The sequence below is a fragment of the Poecilia reticulata genome, chromosome 12, assembly GCF_904066995.2.
Source record: "Poecilia reticulata chromosome 12, P_reticulata-male-v2, whole genome shotgun sequence".
NCBI lineage: Eukaryota > Metazoa > Chordata > Actinopteri > Cyprinodontiformes > Poeciliidae > Poecilia > Poecilia reticulata.
In genome coordinates this window covers 19,255,739-19,275,297 of record NC_088841.1, presented here as the reverse complement: position 1 = coordinate 19,275,297, position 19,559 = coordinate 19,255,739, and the positions used below count along the sequence as shown (strand labels likewise).

Genomic DNA, 19,559 nt, shown 5'->3' with positions numbered 1-19,559 from the left:
TTACTGGAATGCATAAGACTTCTGCTGACTACAGTCCTTGAGTTAAAGGTCTACCCTTCCAAGGTGGAATTTTAATATGGGAATTTTCTATATATAATATAAGAATATTGGAAATACTTTTGCTGACAATCAAAAATGACAAGGGACAGATCTACTGTGCAACAAACAAGGATTGATACCAAGTTGTCCCTCAACCACATGCTTTTTGTAGCCACCAATAAGCTTCTGAACGAATTCCAGTTGGATATTTAACCCCTTCTCCCTGCTATAATTGGTAGAGCTCATTTAAATTGACCAGTTTCGGAAAGGGTTTTAATCAAACATTTTCAGTAAGGTGTAGGTGGGAGTCTTGTCTAATAGACGGTTTTGTCTACTCCAAAATCAGTTTTGATGTGTATTTGAAACCGTTGTTTTGTTGCAACACCAAATTTGATCTAACTTTTAGGCATCTGATCCAAACTGTCACTCTGAAAAGAGAGAAAATTGGTGCTGGGATCAGAAAAACCTGGAGTGAACCGGAATCTGCTTGTACATAGGTTTCACATTACAATCGACAAAAGGCGTCTAAAAAGGAATAAGTCCCTCCACCAAAATTAATTTACACACCTTCTGAAGAAACTGCTTTGACCAGACAAGCTACGTGTCTGGAGAAGCCTAAGTCCTTTCAAACTAATAAATGTTACCAACCATAATGATTGTAGCTTTATGCTGTGGGGCTGTTTTCCTGCCTGTCGTAGAAGTCCATTGCTCCTTTCAATTTAACAACTTGAACTAAACTAGGGTCCAAGTATCACAGCAATAGTATTAGTTATTCCACTGTCCATATTCAGTAAGTCATATCAACTGCATTGCATGGTTGTATAGTTTAATTAAAAAAAAGAAAAAAAGTCATGTTTTTCCTCATCCATATCACTTTTTATTTCTCCCTGGACTGAAAGTTTCCATGCCTAAAGCCACAACAACATGTGTTGCGTGTAGAGCTATTTTAATCACATCAGTTGAAATCTTCAGTACGACACCTCTCACAAATATCACAAACATCAAAAGCTGACAGTCATACACAAAACGTAATCCTGACTAAGAGAAGACAAAGATTAGCAAAAATTAATGGTCTGCACTTTCATTTTTAAAGGTGTGGAGACAAAGAAACAAACGACTGCAAACTGTTCTGCATCCGCACAGCATTTACCTTAGCCAGCAGAACTTTTCCTGCTGCTATATCAGGCCTCTATCAGTTCAGGGAAGTGACAGAAAGATTAGTTAAAGGGGGACAAGTAAGGAAGAGAGATCCCATGCTTCTGAGTTTGATTTACGTCGACTGGAGCTAATTAATATCTCTGTACTCTAAGACCTGCGCGTGCCTCTTCTCCTCTCTGTCTCTTTGACTTTGCACTTCAGGGCAAGTAGCAAATATTTCAGAGAGAAGGAAGACTAGTTCATGTTGAGAACACACAGTGAAAAGGCCTGGTTGCTGAGAGTGGTTTTGCTGAGGGAGGATGGCCAAACAGGCAGAGCTGCATTTTAGCTATGGACATTCCACTATTGCTGTATTGCATATGCCTTGAGCTTATGAAACCCAGCAAAACACTTTAAACAAATGGTCGAACCTCTCTGTACTTACTGTTTCTACAGAGAATTATAAAAGTACTTGTATCTGATACATCGACACAAGGTTTCACAGTATTGAGAAGTAAATGGGAAATGATTCAAGATTCTCTTATTTGCTTATATAATAAAACATTTTAAGGGTGGCATGAATTTGCATTCAATCAACTTTAAATAATCCTCTTTCATTGCAGTCACAGATGCAAATGCAGGTTCTATAGGGTATGGCTCTATCAGACAAATAGACATAGATAGCAAAATCAGATCAACTCAGATAAACAGCTCTGTCCAAATCTGACACTATCAGAGTCAGATTTAGAAAGATTTGTTGTATCTAAGACTATTTTAAAATGCATTAATAAACAAACACATAGGAGGTTAACTTTCTAAGGAGGAGCTGTAAATAAATTTCATTTAGCAGGTTCTTGCAGCAGGTGCTTCCTAGAGATAAGTTATTGGACACTTTTAGCTCATCGATATATTGCTGATCATGCAAACTCTGGAATATGGCTCACTGCCAAATAAACTTTTATCATGAAGGCAATAAACTGCCAAGGTTAAAACAACATACTGTGCAACATCAATTTGCTGAGAAACGTAGTTACTACAGTAAATGTGTTGTTAACAAGTTCCTTTCTTTTAAAACGAATAATTTGCTAAGAAAAGTTATGTCGTTAAGCTGAGCAGAAACATGAAGCTTTCATGCTGCACCAAGACAAAACACTGCCTCTTATGAGGAACACAGCAGACATTCAACTGGATTCCAACAATTCAAGTACAAAGTCTATTTTTGGTCAGAGAATACAAAATAAGCCAATAGGTAGAGATGCTTAGTGATCAAAGAGAGACCATTGTCTGCTTGGTTGGGCTTAATGCATCTACAAAAAGCACACAAAAATTCATTCTCAGCAATCCAAAGCTTGTGCTCAAGCATCTGCGGCGTCTCAGAATACTAATCCATGTTTCAGAGATTCTTTTTATGTTTGTGTACTTTCTGTGCTCTGCAGACTGAGCATGCAGCATTTGGTAAAATCAGTCCTACTTTAAAATGAAACACCTGATCATAGTTATTTATTTTTTTTAGAAGGACATACATTGTGTTATAACTATGTTGTACTATGACAATGTTTTTGTTTTCTGGTTAGCTTGACAAGTTAAGTTTCTCACTTTTTTTTACAAGCCTCAGAATGCCAGATGCACCCTCACAGTTTGGCGTTCAGAACAAATGATCTGTTTTACGCTGAGAGCCAGTAAGCGCTGCAGCTTTCTTCTCTCCAAACACCTGGCACACTCCACAGTTTCCATTGAATGAATACGATACAACTCATTTTGGTGCAATTTTTGTCATCCTGTAAAAGCATGCGCTCACTTCCAAATGCATTTGAACAAACACGACAAATGCATAAAATCAGACCCGCGTGTTACCTAAAAACAGAATAAAGTCGCGTGTCTCTAGCCAGTCACAGTCAGGATTCTGACTGATCCACAAACAAACAGCCAACTTTTCTCAAACATATCCTTACAAATCATCTGGTAGCAAGGAAACACAACCTCAGTCAAATCTGCGCTTAGTGGCTTGGTTAGAGCAGGAGAGTGAACAGGAGGCATGGGATGTGAAGGTGACTGACAGCTTCACACTTATCTGATATTGTTCCATGCATCAAGTTTGCAACAAAAGGTTTAGACGTTAATTTATCAACATTTGTTATATTTTTCTTCGAATAACACCTGCAGCCCAAAAAGATGCACAAAAGCATTAAAACTGCATCTATTATTAGACTGTACCTCCATCTTCCCCCTCCATTTTCTCCCAGTGAGAAAAAAAAAAGATGCAATATGGGGGAAGACAGCAAATCTAACTATGGCAGAGCTTTTTGAGAGAGAGAGAGTAGAGCTTGTTTAGGGTTTTACGCAAGGAAACAATATGTGCACATGCATTTAAAATACTGAATCTCATTAACATGAAAAAGCTGCACCCACTGCAAGGGTTCTCAGGTAAAAGAAATGACTGGCATAGTGTGTTATTCTGCAAACAGCAGGTATTAGTCACATCCCCACTGGTATTAAGAGCCTTTTCCCCCGATGACTAATATCTGACGGAGCAGACAAAACCTGCACCGGAGCATCAATGCTTGACTGGTTACACACACACAAGCACAAATACACACGCCTGAGCCTACAAATCCATCTGTGCAATTATACTTGTGCAACTGCGTTCCAACCAATCATGCACAATGTTTGCAGTGTGACAGAGCCTGCGAGGGGGGAAACGACAGGTCTAATGGGAAAGATGGACACAAGGATGTAAAGCACCACCTTGCCAGCCTCCTGAGAGAGAACATCAGTACCTTGCGTCTGCGGTCTCTGGATCGATTCCTCTTTTTGATCTTCTCCTCCTCCTTCTCCCGCTGCTCCTGGGCGGCGGCCTCTGCGAGGTCCTTGGTCTTGCGGAGCTGCTTGGCAGCTTGCGCCATGGTGCCGCTGCTACTGCTGCTGCTACTGCTGCTGCTGCTTCTGCTCCAGTCACCGTCGCTCCAGCCCTCCTCACGTTTGGGATCCCTCCAGCCGTCCCTGTTTCCTCCTGTCCCCCGAGCTTACCCCGTCACTTACCACCACCTCCTCGTCTCTGGCCGCCACGGCATGGGTGCGTGTGACGAGGTGACCGGATATGTTTCTGTGTATGCAGATAATGTTGATCCTGCAGCAGCTACAAGACAGCTCCCCCCCAAGCCCCCGCCCCAGCCTCCACAAAAGGAGACGATGCTACAGCTAGTGGTGCTGATGCTGCTGCCTCATCCACTCAGCTACAGCATCGCACTGAACTGAGCTGCCTCCCCTCCCCCTGCCTTCTTCTCTGCCTTCCTCCCTTCTCTCCTCTCTCCTCCCTTCTGCTTGCGGAGACCAGTCACGCAGTTTTATGTTCAGCAGCGCTGTGGGGATCCTGCTGCAGAGCTCACTCCTTTCTGTCTGTCAAGCATCCTTCTACTCAAGCCGCTCCGCGTCTTTTCTTTCTGTGTGAGACGCATCTTGTACATGAGCTGTTGCTGCACATTGCATAAGTGAGGTACAAAGGGAAAAGGGCGCCAAAGACACGGAATGCCTCCAAATGCTCTCACGTCTTCCCCGACTCTGACTGTGGAACCTCCTTCCTGGGAACAGATGGAGAGAGGGGGGGGGGGAAATGCATGAAATAGGTGCACAACACACATTAGGTGACAGAATATGGTATTTATCTTCAGTAGCTTGGTCATGCGTTGAATATCATATGTTGTGTCGGCATGGAAACAAATGTCAGGCTGCTTTTACCACGGTTTTGTGTGAGAGAAATGAAAAGAGGAAAAAAAAACAAAAACACAACATGAACTGGTCATTAAAATTGCATGTCTTCCTTCTCCCTCTTTTTGTTCCACCGCTTACCATCACATCAGAAATGCCCACATGGATGTTTGATGCTGGAGTTCAGTGGCTAACATGCGGAGAACTGAATAAACAGAGAGTAGCTGGCACAGATTTCAATATTTGATAACTATTCACAAAAATGAAAATTTCAAGTTCATCTCCAATAAATTCAGATTTTTTATTTTTATTTTCATCTGACAAAACAAGGATCTGTAAAGACGGTACATTTATATTAAAAGTAACAATTGTTTATGAAATCACTTAAAGTCTGGGCCTCCCTTCTTAAGCGACCCGACGCCAGATAATCGGAAGAAAATGGATGGATGGATGGATGGATGGATGGATGGATGGATGGATGGATGGATGGATGGATGGATGGATGGATGGATGGATGGATGGATGGATGGATGGATGGATGGATGGATGGATGGATGGATGGATGGATGGATGGACGGATGGATGGATGGAATCACACCAATGTTCATTCTATTTTTTTCAGATGGCATAAAGATGAGACATTTAACAAATTCTTTAAAAATTTCATGAAGCAAAATATATTGACCACTGCTTTGAGTACATGAATACCAATTGGCTCAGCAGCTTAAAATAGAATGGGGCTAAAATGTGTCTAGTGATTAATTAAAGTAAATGTTATAATGTTAAACAAGCAGCATCTTGGGCCCAATCATTTTAGCTGCGTTTATTGATGACTTACTATAAAAACATAAGCAGTCAGGCCAGTTATACATTATATGCCTGATGAATTTGTTGTCATATTAAGATAATATTAACTTATTGCACGCAACCTGCCAGGTCTATATAGCATTTTGAAAATATGTAAGGAATTTGAATATGAATACTGTATCATCTTAATGGTCAGTAATATTTTATTAGTGCTCAATGGTGACACCCATACGTACAAGGTGGTGAGTCTCCGTCATGACGTGTTTTTTGTTGGTAAACTCAAATGCAGACAGGCACCCCGTTTAATGAGCTCGTTACATCAATCAACCCCAAAGACTTAAAATACAAAGCCAAACAGAATTACAGCTAAAAACTATTACAAAACCTAGCATCGTTTTTTGTTTTTCCACGGTAATGTTGCATTTTAAGCGTAAAGGAACAATTCTGATGTTTGGAACTTGCTGCAGAACATTCAAAGAGAAGTTGCATTGTCATGATTCAGCCATTTAAGATTTTATTCACAAAAAAATGTGCCAGGAAAGATTTTGCTAAATCACAGTGTAGCACCGTCACCGGAAAGAGTTATGTTTAGGAACACGGAGGTGATTTGTTTATCTCCAGCATGTCATGCTCTACACCTTTAAGTACGAAAGGGTCAGTCGATGATGTACGGCTGTTTGAAACTTGACGGTAGGTTGCAACAGCTTTGCCTTTTTGACATTATTTGTATTACTGCACCACCTGGTGGCCAAAACCTGTTGTTACTCTCTCTGTGCTTTAATTTCCAAACATAAAAGGCTGCTCAGGTTTTTAATGAGTCTTTAAAATAACTTCTGTATAGCTTCTTTATAAAATGTGTTATTTTGTAAGATTTACTGTAATTTTATCAGCTGTGATGGAGAGATTTGAATGAAGAGATGTTTTTTTTTATTAACAGTGTGATTGGATTTGTAATGCCATTTTATTTGAAGTATTTCGATATGTGTCCTAAGTTCATATAAACAACATAACATCTTTTTTAAATATATTTATGTTTGACAGTGTGATGTTATTTTACCAAACTTTTCAAAACATATTTCTCTTTGTGGCATCACTGATTCTTCCATACCTAGATCTTATTAGTTATATTTATATATATTTTTTTGCATAAATATTACATCCTATGTTAAAAATGTCTCTAAAATGTCCTAAAACTCCTTCACACCGCCCTTACTTCTCTGTCATATGCCATATGGCCTCACTCCAAAACACACTGAGTGTCCTGAAGTGTTTGTCCTTGACAATGACGTGTGCTTACCTCAGCACTAAACGTGCTGGGACTCAGCCAGTTTTGCTCTGGACAATGTAAAGTGCAAAAAGTAGATTGAAAAGCTCCAGTCACTGCAACACGGGACATATTGTCCCCTTCACCTTGATTTAGACTTTCCATTTTTGTTATTTTCAAATTAATTAAAATGTGTTTGTCTATTTACTTATGCGGGCTGCACAGTGGTGCAGTTGGTAGAGCTGTTGCCTTGCAGCAAGAAGGTTCTGGGTTCGATTCCCAGCCTGGGGTCTTTCTGCATGGAGTTTGCATGTTCTCCCTGTGCATGCGTGGGTTTTCTCCAGGTACTCCAGTTTCCTCCCACAGTCCAAAAATATGACTATATGGTTAATATATGGTTAATATGGTTAATTGGCCTCTCCAAATTGCCCCTAGGTGTGAGTGTGTGTGTGCATAGTTGTGTGTCTCTGTGTTGCCCTGCGACAGACTGGCGACCTGTCCAGGGTGTACCCTGCCTCTCGCCCGGAACGTTAGCTGGACATGGGCACCAGCAACCCTCCCGACCCCACAAAACATTTTTGTTGTTTTGTCAGAGTAAAAAAATATTTTGAAAACATGAGGAACTCTCTTTAGACATTTTCTGGTTTTCGCTTGCTTTTGTTTTTATTCAGGATTATGTTCATATTAGTTCACCTTTATAAGCGAACTCTCTTGTGCCAGATTAAAAACAAAAGAAAACATGTTCTCCTCCTTTTACCCATATATTATAATTTTTCACTTTAAGACACTGTTAATTTGCTGCAAATACATGCGACATCCTAGTTACTCTTTTATTTAGAAGAGGTTAAAATCATGTCTTCTATTCTTATTAGTGGGATATGAGTAGACGTAGACAGACTGCTTCCGCAGTCAGCGTCAGTCCATGCACTGACAGACTTTAAACTGTAGGGGGCAGCAAAGTTTTAATGTTCATATTGTGAAAAAAATTGATCAACCACCAACCTTTACAGGGCATATTTTAAAATGTTTGCTACAAAACTCTGTCTCTGCTCTGTTTCTGTGAAAGCCCCTGGATTCTAACTTAAGTTGTGCTGAAATTCACAAGTATACAGAACAATTAGCTAATGGTGTATTTCTAGTGTATATTGAGACATAATTGTAATAAAAAGCACTTTAGTCTTCTAAACATTTCAGCTGTTGAAGCACTGGGTTTTTATTCTTAAAGAAATGTGTCCTGTGAAATGCATTATACTTATTTTCCCCCAGTTTTATTTATTTGAAAGGCTTATACATATCTTACCAAAAGAACACTGGAAAAATGCGTTTTAACAGAATTTACCTGTTCAAATTAATAATGTATTTTGTTTTCTTACATTATTAAATTAATGTTTTGGAAATTAAATTTTTTTTTCATCCTTTTTCAAAATAATTATTTTTGTCAACAAGTAACCTTTTCCTTTGTCTGTTGTATGCTATATGTAATTTTGTCCAGTGGAATATTTCAAATATATACATTCAGATAGATGAATGGATAGACAGACAGACAAACTGGCAGCACAAGGATGCATAAATAACTTACATTAACATAAATTTAAAATTCTTGGTCTACTTTTTACTTTTTAATAAATAATTTTTATAAATTGCTCAATTATTGATGAAATCCTTGAAATGGAACCTTTTTGTGAAGCCTTCAGACAACTCAGAATTGTCCCCACACATCTGAAAGACAGAAATCATTGTCTAAATTCATTTATGGCTTCAGAAAAAAAAAAAGTGTTCTAATTAAAATTATTTCTGCACATGAGCGTCCCTCCATTAGGAACCATTGATCACTGGAGCAGAGCGTGCCAGACGCACTCTGTGAGAATCAAAGTGCTTTGGGGGGTGAAATGCATTTGGCAGTCGCCCAACAAATTTTCTCAGAGTCACCCATGCTGAAGCCAAGGCATCACAGCACTGCAGACCCTCGTCCTGCCCAGGAGAGGAATCATGAAAACTTTCTCTCTTTCTGTCCTGAATTGCTGATGGAAAGACTTGCACACACAGGAAATCCTTCCTGGTTTTAATGCAGACTCCCTTTTTATTGACAAAACCTTTTCAGGAAGCTCAGCTTGCATATTCATCAACTTTATTGTATTTCCCCTTAAACAGACGCCATCCAGCACCGCACAGACATCTTGTGATGGTTTTCAAAGACAAAAATGAAAGTGAAATGAGGTGATTATCTCTAAAACAGTCAATAAGAGTCGTAAGAATTACGTCTTTGTTTCCTTTGGTGCTGCAGGAGTGCCTAATTCAACCTGCCAGGAATCTTGCTGACCTCTGAGGCTTAGATTACCTGGCAACGCCCTGAGAGAGCAACTCACAAGCACTTGAGGACAAGACCCGCATTGCTGCCAATCAATACTAATCTATAGTGCCTTGTATCTCCTCTCTCTCCTCCTTTTGAATTTTACAAGAGCTAGATTACAGTAAATGTGTTTGCCATGCAGTGTTTCAGCAAACCTCAGTGTTCCATAGATTAGCAGGTGCTGCAGAGATGCCAGGAGTCTGGTCCTGTTTCAGTCGCACAGTCTGACAGAGTGGGCGTCTCTCTTTGTTGCGGCTGTAACCTTCAAATTATGTCAGATTGTGTTGTGATGGAGCAACAAAAATGAGAAATTAGATTGAGATGTGATGTGAAAATGATGGATAGGACAGATCAAGCCAGATAGAGTCATAATTTAGTGGAACAGAATATAACAGTAGTCTAATGAAGAAAAATTGTGCTTTAGCAACATTCATGGGCCTTTTAATGGCCCTAGAGCTAAATTATATTTGAATCCATACTTTGACTAGGCCATTTGAGAAAAGTAACAAAGCATCCCCAAACTATGTGTTGGTAATTTGTTATTTTTCCTGAAAAACTGTAGCTATAGCTTTTAGTCCAGATGTACTCCATATGCCTATCTCCTACTTATTGTTGAGCTATGAACACTGATGTTATCAGATGCAGGTGAGGTCTGTGGTGCTTTCGGTGATATTCTGGATCCTCATGCATGAACCAGATGTGGAGTAATTTAGGAAAGCCGGTCAGCTCACCACTGTTCTATGTTTTCCCCATTTGTGGATAACGCTTCTCACTAGGTGTTTTCCCAAAATTTCCAAAGTTTCCATTAAATAAGAATGCAATTAAAGTCACAGGTGAAACACGCAATGTCAATAAAACACATGCCATGCCATCTTTGTCTTTTCCACCAGTAGTAACTTGACTTGATCAGGTTACTCATGTGATGCAAACAAAGTGTTTCCATTGAGGTTTTGCAAAATATACCAAGGGTAAAAACTTTTTATGGAAGAACATAGGCTTTTTCAAAATTGGCATGTTCCCATTGGGCAATTTATTTTTCATAATTCCAGTTTTAAAGAAAAACGTTGCCATTTGACATGTCAAAAGTACTGCACCAGACTCGACAGTCACTCCAGCAAGCTGTCGCATAAGATTTTTGTATTTTTGCCATGTGTTGTATTATGTAGAAAATTATTGATCTTTGATGATTCAGAAAAATATGCAAAAAAAAATTCCCGGAAGGCGTTTAGAGGCTATATTGAGTATCAGTAGGTTATAAAAGACATGTAAAATGCTGGATTTTGAAAATGTTGCTAAACAGAGGACTTACCACTCTGGTGACCATGACAGCTTTAAGTATAGACACCACAAAAAAAGTTCTGCTCATGGATTTGTAAGTTTTCTTAAGCGACTTTACATAGACTTCAGCTCTCAGTTGCTTTCTTTTTGCCATCAGTGTTAGTTTAAAAACTGCTGAGATTTTTCCTAATCTTTTTTTTCTGTGAGGCTTTGATTAACTCCATACATCAGTTCCCTAACCTCCATGTGGCATCGTCATCAAGCATCCGACTCTTCCTTACTCTCTGATGGCCTCATCCGTCTTCTAAGATAAAATCTAAGCTTTTGGTCTCGCTTTTCAATTATTCTCAGAGGCCAAAACCATGGTTTACTGCTTGCTTAAAAAAAATAAAATAAAAATCTATCTCACTTAGAATTTTCTGACAGCTGGGTGATGTAATGTGGGAGGAGATGTTCACGTGCAGGGCTCCTTAAGTTTACCTGCAGCAATGACAAGGATGCCAGAAAAAAAAAAAAAGAAAAAGAATGCAATGGTTTTGTCAATGTGTCCTTTTACTCGAGGGAAAAAGAACAGCTTTTTCAATCACAAATCAGCTGGTGATCGTGATGGAGGAAGAGGTAAGCCTTGGCTGTCTTGCAGACGTCTGAGTTTGAAGGTTGTATTTTAGCAAGCGATCCTGGGAACATCTCAGTTTAGACATTAACTGATTCCTCAGAACTTGTAAAATAGCCTAAGAAAACTATGTTTTAGGAAGTGGGAGGATTGAAGTGAAATAATCTGCTGGAGCTGCAGGACTTTTTCAGATTAATTTCCAAAAAACCTTTAAACACACATCACCCTTATGTCTGAGGCAGTACCCTGATTGATTCTACCAAAAAAAACAAAACAAAAAAAAGGTCCCAGCAACATTCTTTCTTCAACTACAACACGATAAACTGCCAACATGTAAAACCCGTCCCGCTGCCTCCTCACTGTCTCACTGCAGAGACAGAAAGGAGCTGCACTGCAGCAATGGGGCGTTGGCTCGGTACATGGAGGGAGGCAGGAAAAAAACAGAGGAGAAGGAAGGCGAGGCAGCATGTAAAATGTCACTGCAAGCAAAAACTGATCATCCTGTTTTAACAGTTTCTTTCAGATGACTTGATTTTATCATCTAAACACACTTTGATCACAATATAAGGTTAATCTTTACTCTACATATTCAGATTATCGGTGAAAAATATGATGTGTGAAACACTAATAACACCATAAAAAATAAAGCAAGGTAATAGAGCAATAGATCACTGCATAACTTTGAAAGCTGGTTTATGCTGCAAAACATGCAGTTTTTAAAAGTACTTATTTTCTTACTTTTATTTTTTGCATTTTGTTTTTTAAATTGAATGTTTATAGTTAGACTAAGAAGCAATATCCTCCCTATTTGCTCCCTAAAGAGGTTAGTATGGATTGTGGAATAACGGACTACAAATGTAAGTTACAGTTTCAGTCAGATGCTTAAATCTACTTATCATCAGACATGGATATGATATCAATTTTTCCACTTTGATAACGGATTTGAATTACTCTGCTTTAAGAGTGAACCTAAAGAAACAAGTTCAAAGGATTTGTAAAGAAATAATCAGTTTCAAACATTTTGAGTACTCTTTATCACGCTCAGGGGTTTCACAGTATTCTGTTATGTATCCTCTTTCAGCATCTCTTTTCCATTTCTCACTTATTCATTTGTTTCTGCTCTTTGGTGTCTTCCTTTCTCTCTGGCTCTCCTTCACATTGAGGAAAAAGTGCTATGTCTGAAGGGCATTTCTTTCCCTTTCTCCGTGGTGAAGAAGATGACAATAATGCAGCTTTGCTAGCGAGATAACTGTTTTCTCTAAAAAAAAAAAAACCACACAAAAAACCCCATGAATATTACAAAAAAAGATGGAAAAGAAGTCAGGAAAACTGCATCAAAAAGGGAAAAACTGAAAAATGTACTAGAAAAGAAAGGAAAAGAAGGAAGACTTAAATTATTAACATTCAGATATATAGAAAAATTTCAAAGAAGGTACTCGCTTGAGATCTATGTAGCAACAATACATCAGTCTGATGGATCATATTAAATTCTGCAGCAATTTACAAAAGAAAAGCAGAGCAATTTGGATCGGACAGTAATCTGTAAAATGTTAAGTTCAACACAAGCTAAAATAAATCCATTGTTATCCCAAGGGTACTGTATAATGAAGTGGTTCAGTGGTATGAGTAATACGCTACTTGATGGCATGAAACCTGATTTAATGTGTGTTTCTAAATATTGATGAGATATGTACGGCTGTAGTTCAGGCTCTTAGTGACGTCAGGTTGGAACTTTAAGGGAAATGTAAACATGCATAAAGCAAGATGGGACAAAGCAAGTGACTGCATGTAGTACAGATTCACAGCTAAACACACAAACGCAATGTGCACATGGCACAGTTGAAAAAGTTTCATTGAAAAACGTAAATTACGAAGAACTATAGCCCCTTACAAAAGTATTCCTTTTGAACCATTTCACATTTAGTCGCCTTAAGGTACAAACTCCACTTGCTTTTTGGGGATTTTATTTGGAACATACACCTAAAGTGGATCATAACTATGAAACAGTGGAAATAATATGGGCAGTTCAAATTGTCTTCCCAAAACGAAAAAAAAACAAAAAACAGAATAATGTGTGCAAATCAATTCTATTCTAATACAGGATGTTCCTGGAAAAAGAAAAAAAACTCTTAGAGAATGTAAAGGACTTTGTATTAGTTTCTCTCATGCCAAAGCTCAATAATGAACATTGTTTGAGATTGCGAAACAACACAATGTAAAAACCTTAAAGGGTTATGAATACTTCTGCAAGGCAATGAATATTAATTTTATGTAGCCTTTTACATAGAGGGTTTGTCAGGGTTTGGTGGGTGGAAGTGGTGAGGAGAAACGCTGAGACCCAGGTTATAGATGAAGATGATTTTAATAATGAATATAATCAGGACAGTCCAAACAGGCAGCACGGCAGGAGAACTAGCACACGGCTAACACCGGTAGCAACTGATGCGGGACTGGACACAGGAGCTGACGCCGACTTAGGACTCAACAGTTCTACTAAGACGACTACTATAGTTAAACCGACTCAGGACTTCACAGTTCTACTGAACGGCTAACTGACACGAAGACCAGGACAAACGACGTGCGACGAATGATGACTGACGTATGACGAGGATCCGACGAGGAACACAGACAACAGGTGAGATTAAATACACTAGGAGGGTAATTACAGGAACGAGACACAGCTGGGATCCATCAATGGGGAGGACAGGACAGAGACTCACAGGGAAACAGGACTAAACACAGAAAATCTCAAAATAAACTATACTGAACAACACAGATCATAACAGTACCCTCCCCTCAAGGGCAGCTACCAGATGCCCAAAAGGAAAAGACCAAAAACAAAACGACCCAACAGGGTGGGTGGAGGGGCGACGGCAGGAGGGCAAGAGTCCAGAAAACAAAACTAAATCCAATCGAGAACTCAAACACGGAAAACAGTCCGGGGGGCCGACCACGGCACAGGAGGTAGACCTCTTGTGGAAGGTCCGGCGGGCGGCGACGCAGGAAGCGGAGCTTGAGCCGCGGCGGGCGGCGACGCAGGAGGCGGAGCTTGAGCCGCGGCGGGCGGCGACGCAGGAGGCGGAGCTTGAGCCGCGGGGGGCGGCGACGCAGGAGGCGGAGCTTGAGCCGCGGCGGGCGGCGACGCAGGAGGCGGAGCTTGAGCCGCGGCGGGCGGCGACGCAGGAGGCGGAGCTGGAGCCGCGGCGGGCGGCGACGCAGGAGGCGGAGCTGGAGCCGCGGCGGGCGGCGACGCAGGAGGCGGAGCTGGAGCCGCGGCGGGCGGCGACGCAGGAGGCGGAGCTGGAGCCGCGGCGGGCGGCGACGCAGGAGGCGGAGCTGGAGCCGCGGCGGGCCGGTCGGAGCGCCGGCTACTGCAGGCGCTGGAGACTGGGGCTCGGGCGGAGCAGAGGCCGGGAGCTCGGGCGGAGCAGAGGCCGGGAGCTCGGGCGGAGCAGAGGCCGGGAGCTCGGGCGGGGCAGAGGCCGGGAGCTCGGGCGGGGCAGAGGCCGGGAGCTCGGGCGGGGCAGAGGCCGGGGGACCGGCAGGACGGCCGGCCAGAGTCTCGGGTGGAGCACCGGGGAGCTGCGCACCGGCAGTGGACTCGGGCGGAGCGCCGGCTGCTGCGGGCGCTGGGAGCTCGGCAGGACGGCCGGCTGGGGACTCTGGAGGGACACTAGGGGACTCGGGGAGCTGCGCACCGGCAGCGGACTCGGGGAGCTGCGCACCGGCAGCGGACTCGGGGAGCTGCGCACCGGCAGCGGACTCGGGGAGCTGCGCACCGGCAGCGGACTCGGGGAGCTGCGCACCGGCAGCGGACTCGGGAGGCTCTGGAGCTGGGAGCTCGGGCGGAGCGCCGGCTGCTGCGGGCTCGGGAGGCTCTGGAGCTGGGAGCTCGGGCGGAGCGCCGGCTGCTGCGGGCTCGGGAGGCTCTGGAGCTGGGAGCTCGGGCGGAGCGCCGGCTGCTGCGGGCTCGGGAGGCTCTGGAGCTGGGAGCTCGGGCGGAGCGCCGGCTGCTGCGGGCTCGGGAGGCTCTGGAGCTGGGAGCTCGGGCGGAGCGCCGGCTGCTGCGGGCTCGGGAGGCTCTGGAGCTGGGAGCTCGGGCGGAGCGCCGGCTGCTGCGGGCTCGGGAGGCTCTGGAGCTGGGAGCTCGGGCGGAGCGGAGGCTGGAAGACCGGCAGGACGGCCGGCTGGGGTCTCTGGAGGGACACTAGGGGACTCGGAGAGCTGCTCACCGGCAGCGGGCGCAGGAAGCTCGGAGAGCTGCTCACCGGCAGCGGGCGCAGGAAGCTCGGAGAGCTGCTCACCGGCAGCGGGCGCAGGAAGCTCGAGGAGAGCAGTCTTAGTAGGCGGTGACGCCGCACCAGCGGCAGGCTCGAGAGGACGCGGTGATGCCGCACCAGCGGCAGGCTCGGACGGCTGACCGGCAGGACAGCCGACTGAAGGCTCTGACGGAGCAGGCCATGCCACCAGCCGTGCCGCCTGACGACCAGGAGTCAGTCTAGCCCCCTGAAACCCCATCACCACGGGGACTGTGGCGACCGGAGACGGGCAGACCGCGGCGGCTGATGATGGGCAGGCAGTGGGGGTTGGAGTATACTGGGTGGAACGGAACCGTGGCTGAGCTGGAACAATTGAGGTGAGTCTTTTTCTTTCAAGGAATTCCTCGTGGAGCTCCCCCACCAGGTCCAGCATGAACGGATCCTCCGAAAACATGCCGTACAAGCAAAAAAATCCTCCTCGAACTCAATGTTGTAAATGTCCTTTGATTTTAGGAATGGGTATGGAGCTGTGGGGGTGGTAAATTGGTCCATGTTGAAAGGTAGCGTTCCTCACGGTTAGTGTTCGGATCCTTCTGTCAGGGTTTGGTGGGTGGAAGTGGTGAGGAGAAACGCTGAGACCCAGGTTATAGATGAAGATGATTTTAATAATGAATATAATCAGGACAGTCCAAACAGGCAGCACGGCAGGAGAACTAGCACACGGCTAACACCGGTAGCAACTGATGCGGGACTGGACACAGGAGCTGACGCCGACTTAGGACTCAACAGTTCTACTAAGACGACTACTATAGTTAAACCGACTCAGGACTTCACAGTTCTACTGAACGGCTAACTGACACGAAGACCAGGACAAACGACGTGCGACGAATGATGACTGACGTATGACGAGGATCCGACGAGGAACACAGACAACAGGTGAGATTAAATACACTAGGAGGGTAATTACAGGAACGAGACACAGCTGGGATCCATCAATGGGGAGGACAGGACAGAGACTCACAGGGAAACAGGACTAAACACAGAAAATCTCAAAATAAACTATACTGAACAACACAGATCATAACAGGGTTGAAGGGAAACTATAAGTCAATCAGGCAACGAGGGGTCTTGAGTTCATCACAAATGAATCTAAAATGCATGCAATCTTTACATACAAAGGGCAGATGAGCCAAGATTGGAACTGGAGGCCATTTCACTGCAGGGAGGAGAGTTAACTGCAATACCACAGTGCAACCTACATTTAAACAACATCATTTGTCTTTGAAGAGTTAGTACAAACAGGGGCAAGAGTAAAACAGAAGAAAAAAGATGTAAAAGTTTTGTGGCTATGTTTAGAAAAGAAACTTTATGCATTATGAAAAGTACTTCACATCTTTCACACTGCAGTCTTTTCATCTGCCTCTCCATCCTCAGAGGAAACCCAATATGCTGATGAAGGCTTGCCTCATGTGGCTGAGACGAAGCATTTTAGCACATCAGAGCCATTGGAGTAAGTCAGCCAGGGGAGAATGTCAGCTTCTGACAGTTTTCCTTTTGTTTTTCTCTCACTGAGGGTGTTCTGAGAGCATAGCATGAGTCTCTCAAAGGAAAGTCCAAATCTCTTGTCATGCTTTTTTAGATATTCTGCTGCACCGTTTATTTGACCATTTTATCGCTTGGAAAGCTGTAATAAATCCAAACATAAATGCCTATCACTGTCAAATCGGAAGGGGGCATGCAAATATTTAATTCAAAAAGATTATTATTATTATTATTATTATTATTATTATTATTATTATTATTATTATTATTTACCAGGTTGTGGTGCTGATGTAAATTTTCTTTCTTGCAAAGTTATGACTATCTCCATCTTTTAAGAGGATTGCATTAACACTATAGTGGGCTGCCTTCTCTATTAGAGGTCATTCAGTGCTTGTATAGCCAAAATCCCATGTTCTCAGTGGGGTTCTTAGCTTGTTACCAATGTGTATTGATCTCTTTCATACCGATCTACTCCCATCATGCCTTTTAGTGGTAGTGTACAGAATGTCAAGGCATACAAACTAGCGGAACAAGTCAGCATCTGGCCGGGGGGCGGGGCTAATAACAGGGCCCTTTATCCCCAAATAATAAAGCTCATGATAATTTAACTTTATAACAAAGACATACCTGCAAAGGCTGAGCTTACAAGTTTCACCACCACAGAGAGAGACTATGTCATTTTACTCAATATTTTACACCCACTATTTCCCTAAAATCAGTCGGTCTTGTAAAATTTTTAGATTTTTCCAAAATCTGAAACGGAATGCTTTGCTTGGATCAAAGCTTGTGCACGACCGCATTTGCAGCTCAACCGTCGTAGGATCAATAAGAACAAAGGAGTGTCTGCTGGTGTAAGTATTATTGCTTTGCTTTCTTTGTGTTTAGTGAATGAAAAGAAGAAATGTTCGAGCAGGCCTCGGACCTTCTGATCTATCCTCCAAGAGAAAAAGTGCTACCTTTGACTGTGGACCAGCAAAAGGACTTAGATGGAAGGAAATCAACACTTCCTAATTTTGACTTTATTAATAAGAAAAAGTTATATCAAATGTTACTTAAAGAGTTTATAACATATCCTTGCAGGCCTGTCTAAAACAGACACATGAAAATGCACATTTTGCCAGAGTACAGCAGTTTTCTGCAGGCTGCATCAATCGAATGAAATATGCAGAATTACCCGTAGCCACTGCCATTCAATAGCAGAGGTTGCGTGACTCTGAGCTTCATGACCCAAACCAAAGAGACGGCTTACTCAACCGTGACCCTACTGCAGCACTGCTCGTAGTAAGAACCTTACTCCAAGTAAGCTAAAAAAAAAACAGCTTTTGAATTTTCAATAAGATAACAGAAAAAACAGGAGAGAACTACAAAACACTAAGCTGTAAGTACAAGTCGCATTATATTCTGCTGCAGTGGGTCACTTGGCTTGCTGCTCTTATAAAACTACACTTTGCAAAGAGAAGCTGATAATCAATAAAGCTGTAGAAATAAGGATTAAAGGTGCAGTGAATATATAAATATTAAATCTGGACTCCAAAATGTAAAAAATAATTACAATCCACAGTTCACAATGAAAGTGTGAGTAGTTGTGGGATCAGAGAAAAGTGGAATTTGACCGTGTTGAAAAATACGAGAACTTTAACTTCAAAGAGAAACAGCACAAAGGAGCAAACCTCGAACAGAAACATGATGTAAGGCTTCAAACGTCTCTGAGTAATTTCTATTAGGATAACAACCCATCTTTTTCATTCATTTTTAGGGAGTGATTAGCGCAAACAACAATTTTCTTTGGCAATGTAGCTGTGAGATTGCCAACAGGCAAACTGGTGGATGGGAGCGTTCCACCACTCCCCTCGGCCACTCCAGGTTGACAGTCCTCCTCTCTGTGCTGGAGGTTTGGATTTAGACATTTTTCAGTTTTGTGCCTCTGGTAAGGCACAGACCCTCCATTGGATGGGGGTTGCTACCACAGAACTTATTTGGCAAATGTGTTTCCATGTCCCCTTTCAGAGTACTCATTCTTTTCCAGGAAAGCAAAAAACAACCTCAAGCAAGTCTAAATGTTTTTGAACATAATGTTATTTTTTAATTTTGCCGTTTCCAATAACCTTTTTCTAGAGCAATAATAATAAAAAAAATTACAGAAACATGTTTTAGTACCAAAATGAAGTCAGGTATCTCTGTTGTTCATGAAAGCATGAACACATGATGTTCATTGCAGCCAACAAAACAAGATGCTTTGCTTTTCCAGCAGCCATTGTACAATGCTAAAACCAGCTGACCAAAAGTGCTCATTTTCAAATAATGAAGTGAGCAGAGCTCCGCTTTGGAATGACCGTTGCTGGGTAATTAGGCAGTGCCCGCCGATTGGGACATAATACTTAGGGCGTTTTTGAAACAGTTCATTTCCATTTTCACTATGAGAAGAATGTAAATGTTTACTGATGGGACCAGAGCCAAAATACTGTAACTGATTTATTTTATATCCAACAATACGTCATCACCTGTCAGACCAATAAAACGCTTCCCCCCCCCCTCTCCCCCCCCCCCCTTTTGGCTACCTAGGCA

At 42.6% G+C, this 19,559-nt stretch overlaps 1 protein-coding gene across 6 annotated transcripts in view; it reads right to left on the bottom strand.

Annotated features, from left to right (window-relative positions):
- The window catches only part of ank1b (ankyrin 1, erythrocytic b), a 97,896-nt gene that overhangs the window by 70,287 nt on the left and 8,050 nt on the right, over nucleotides 1-19,559 (bottom strand). For all 6 annotated transcript variants that reach the window (XM_081613521.1, XM_081613520.1, XM_081613516.1 and 3 more), the window contains exon 2: nucleotides 3,954-4,754. In XM_081613521.1, the coding sequence (XP_081469647.1) occupies nucleotides 3,954-4,079 (126 nt within the window). In that variant the 5' untranslated portion in view covers nucleotides 4,080-4,754. The remainder of the gene's footprint in view (nucleotides 1-3,953; nucleotides 4,755-19,559) is intronic.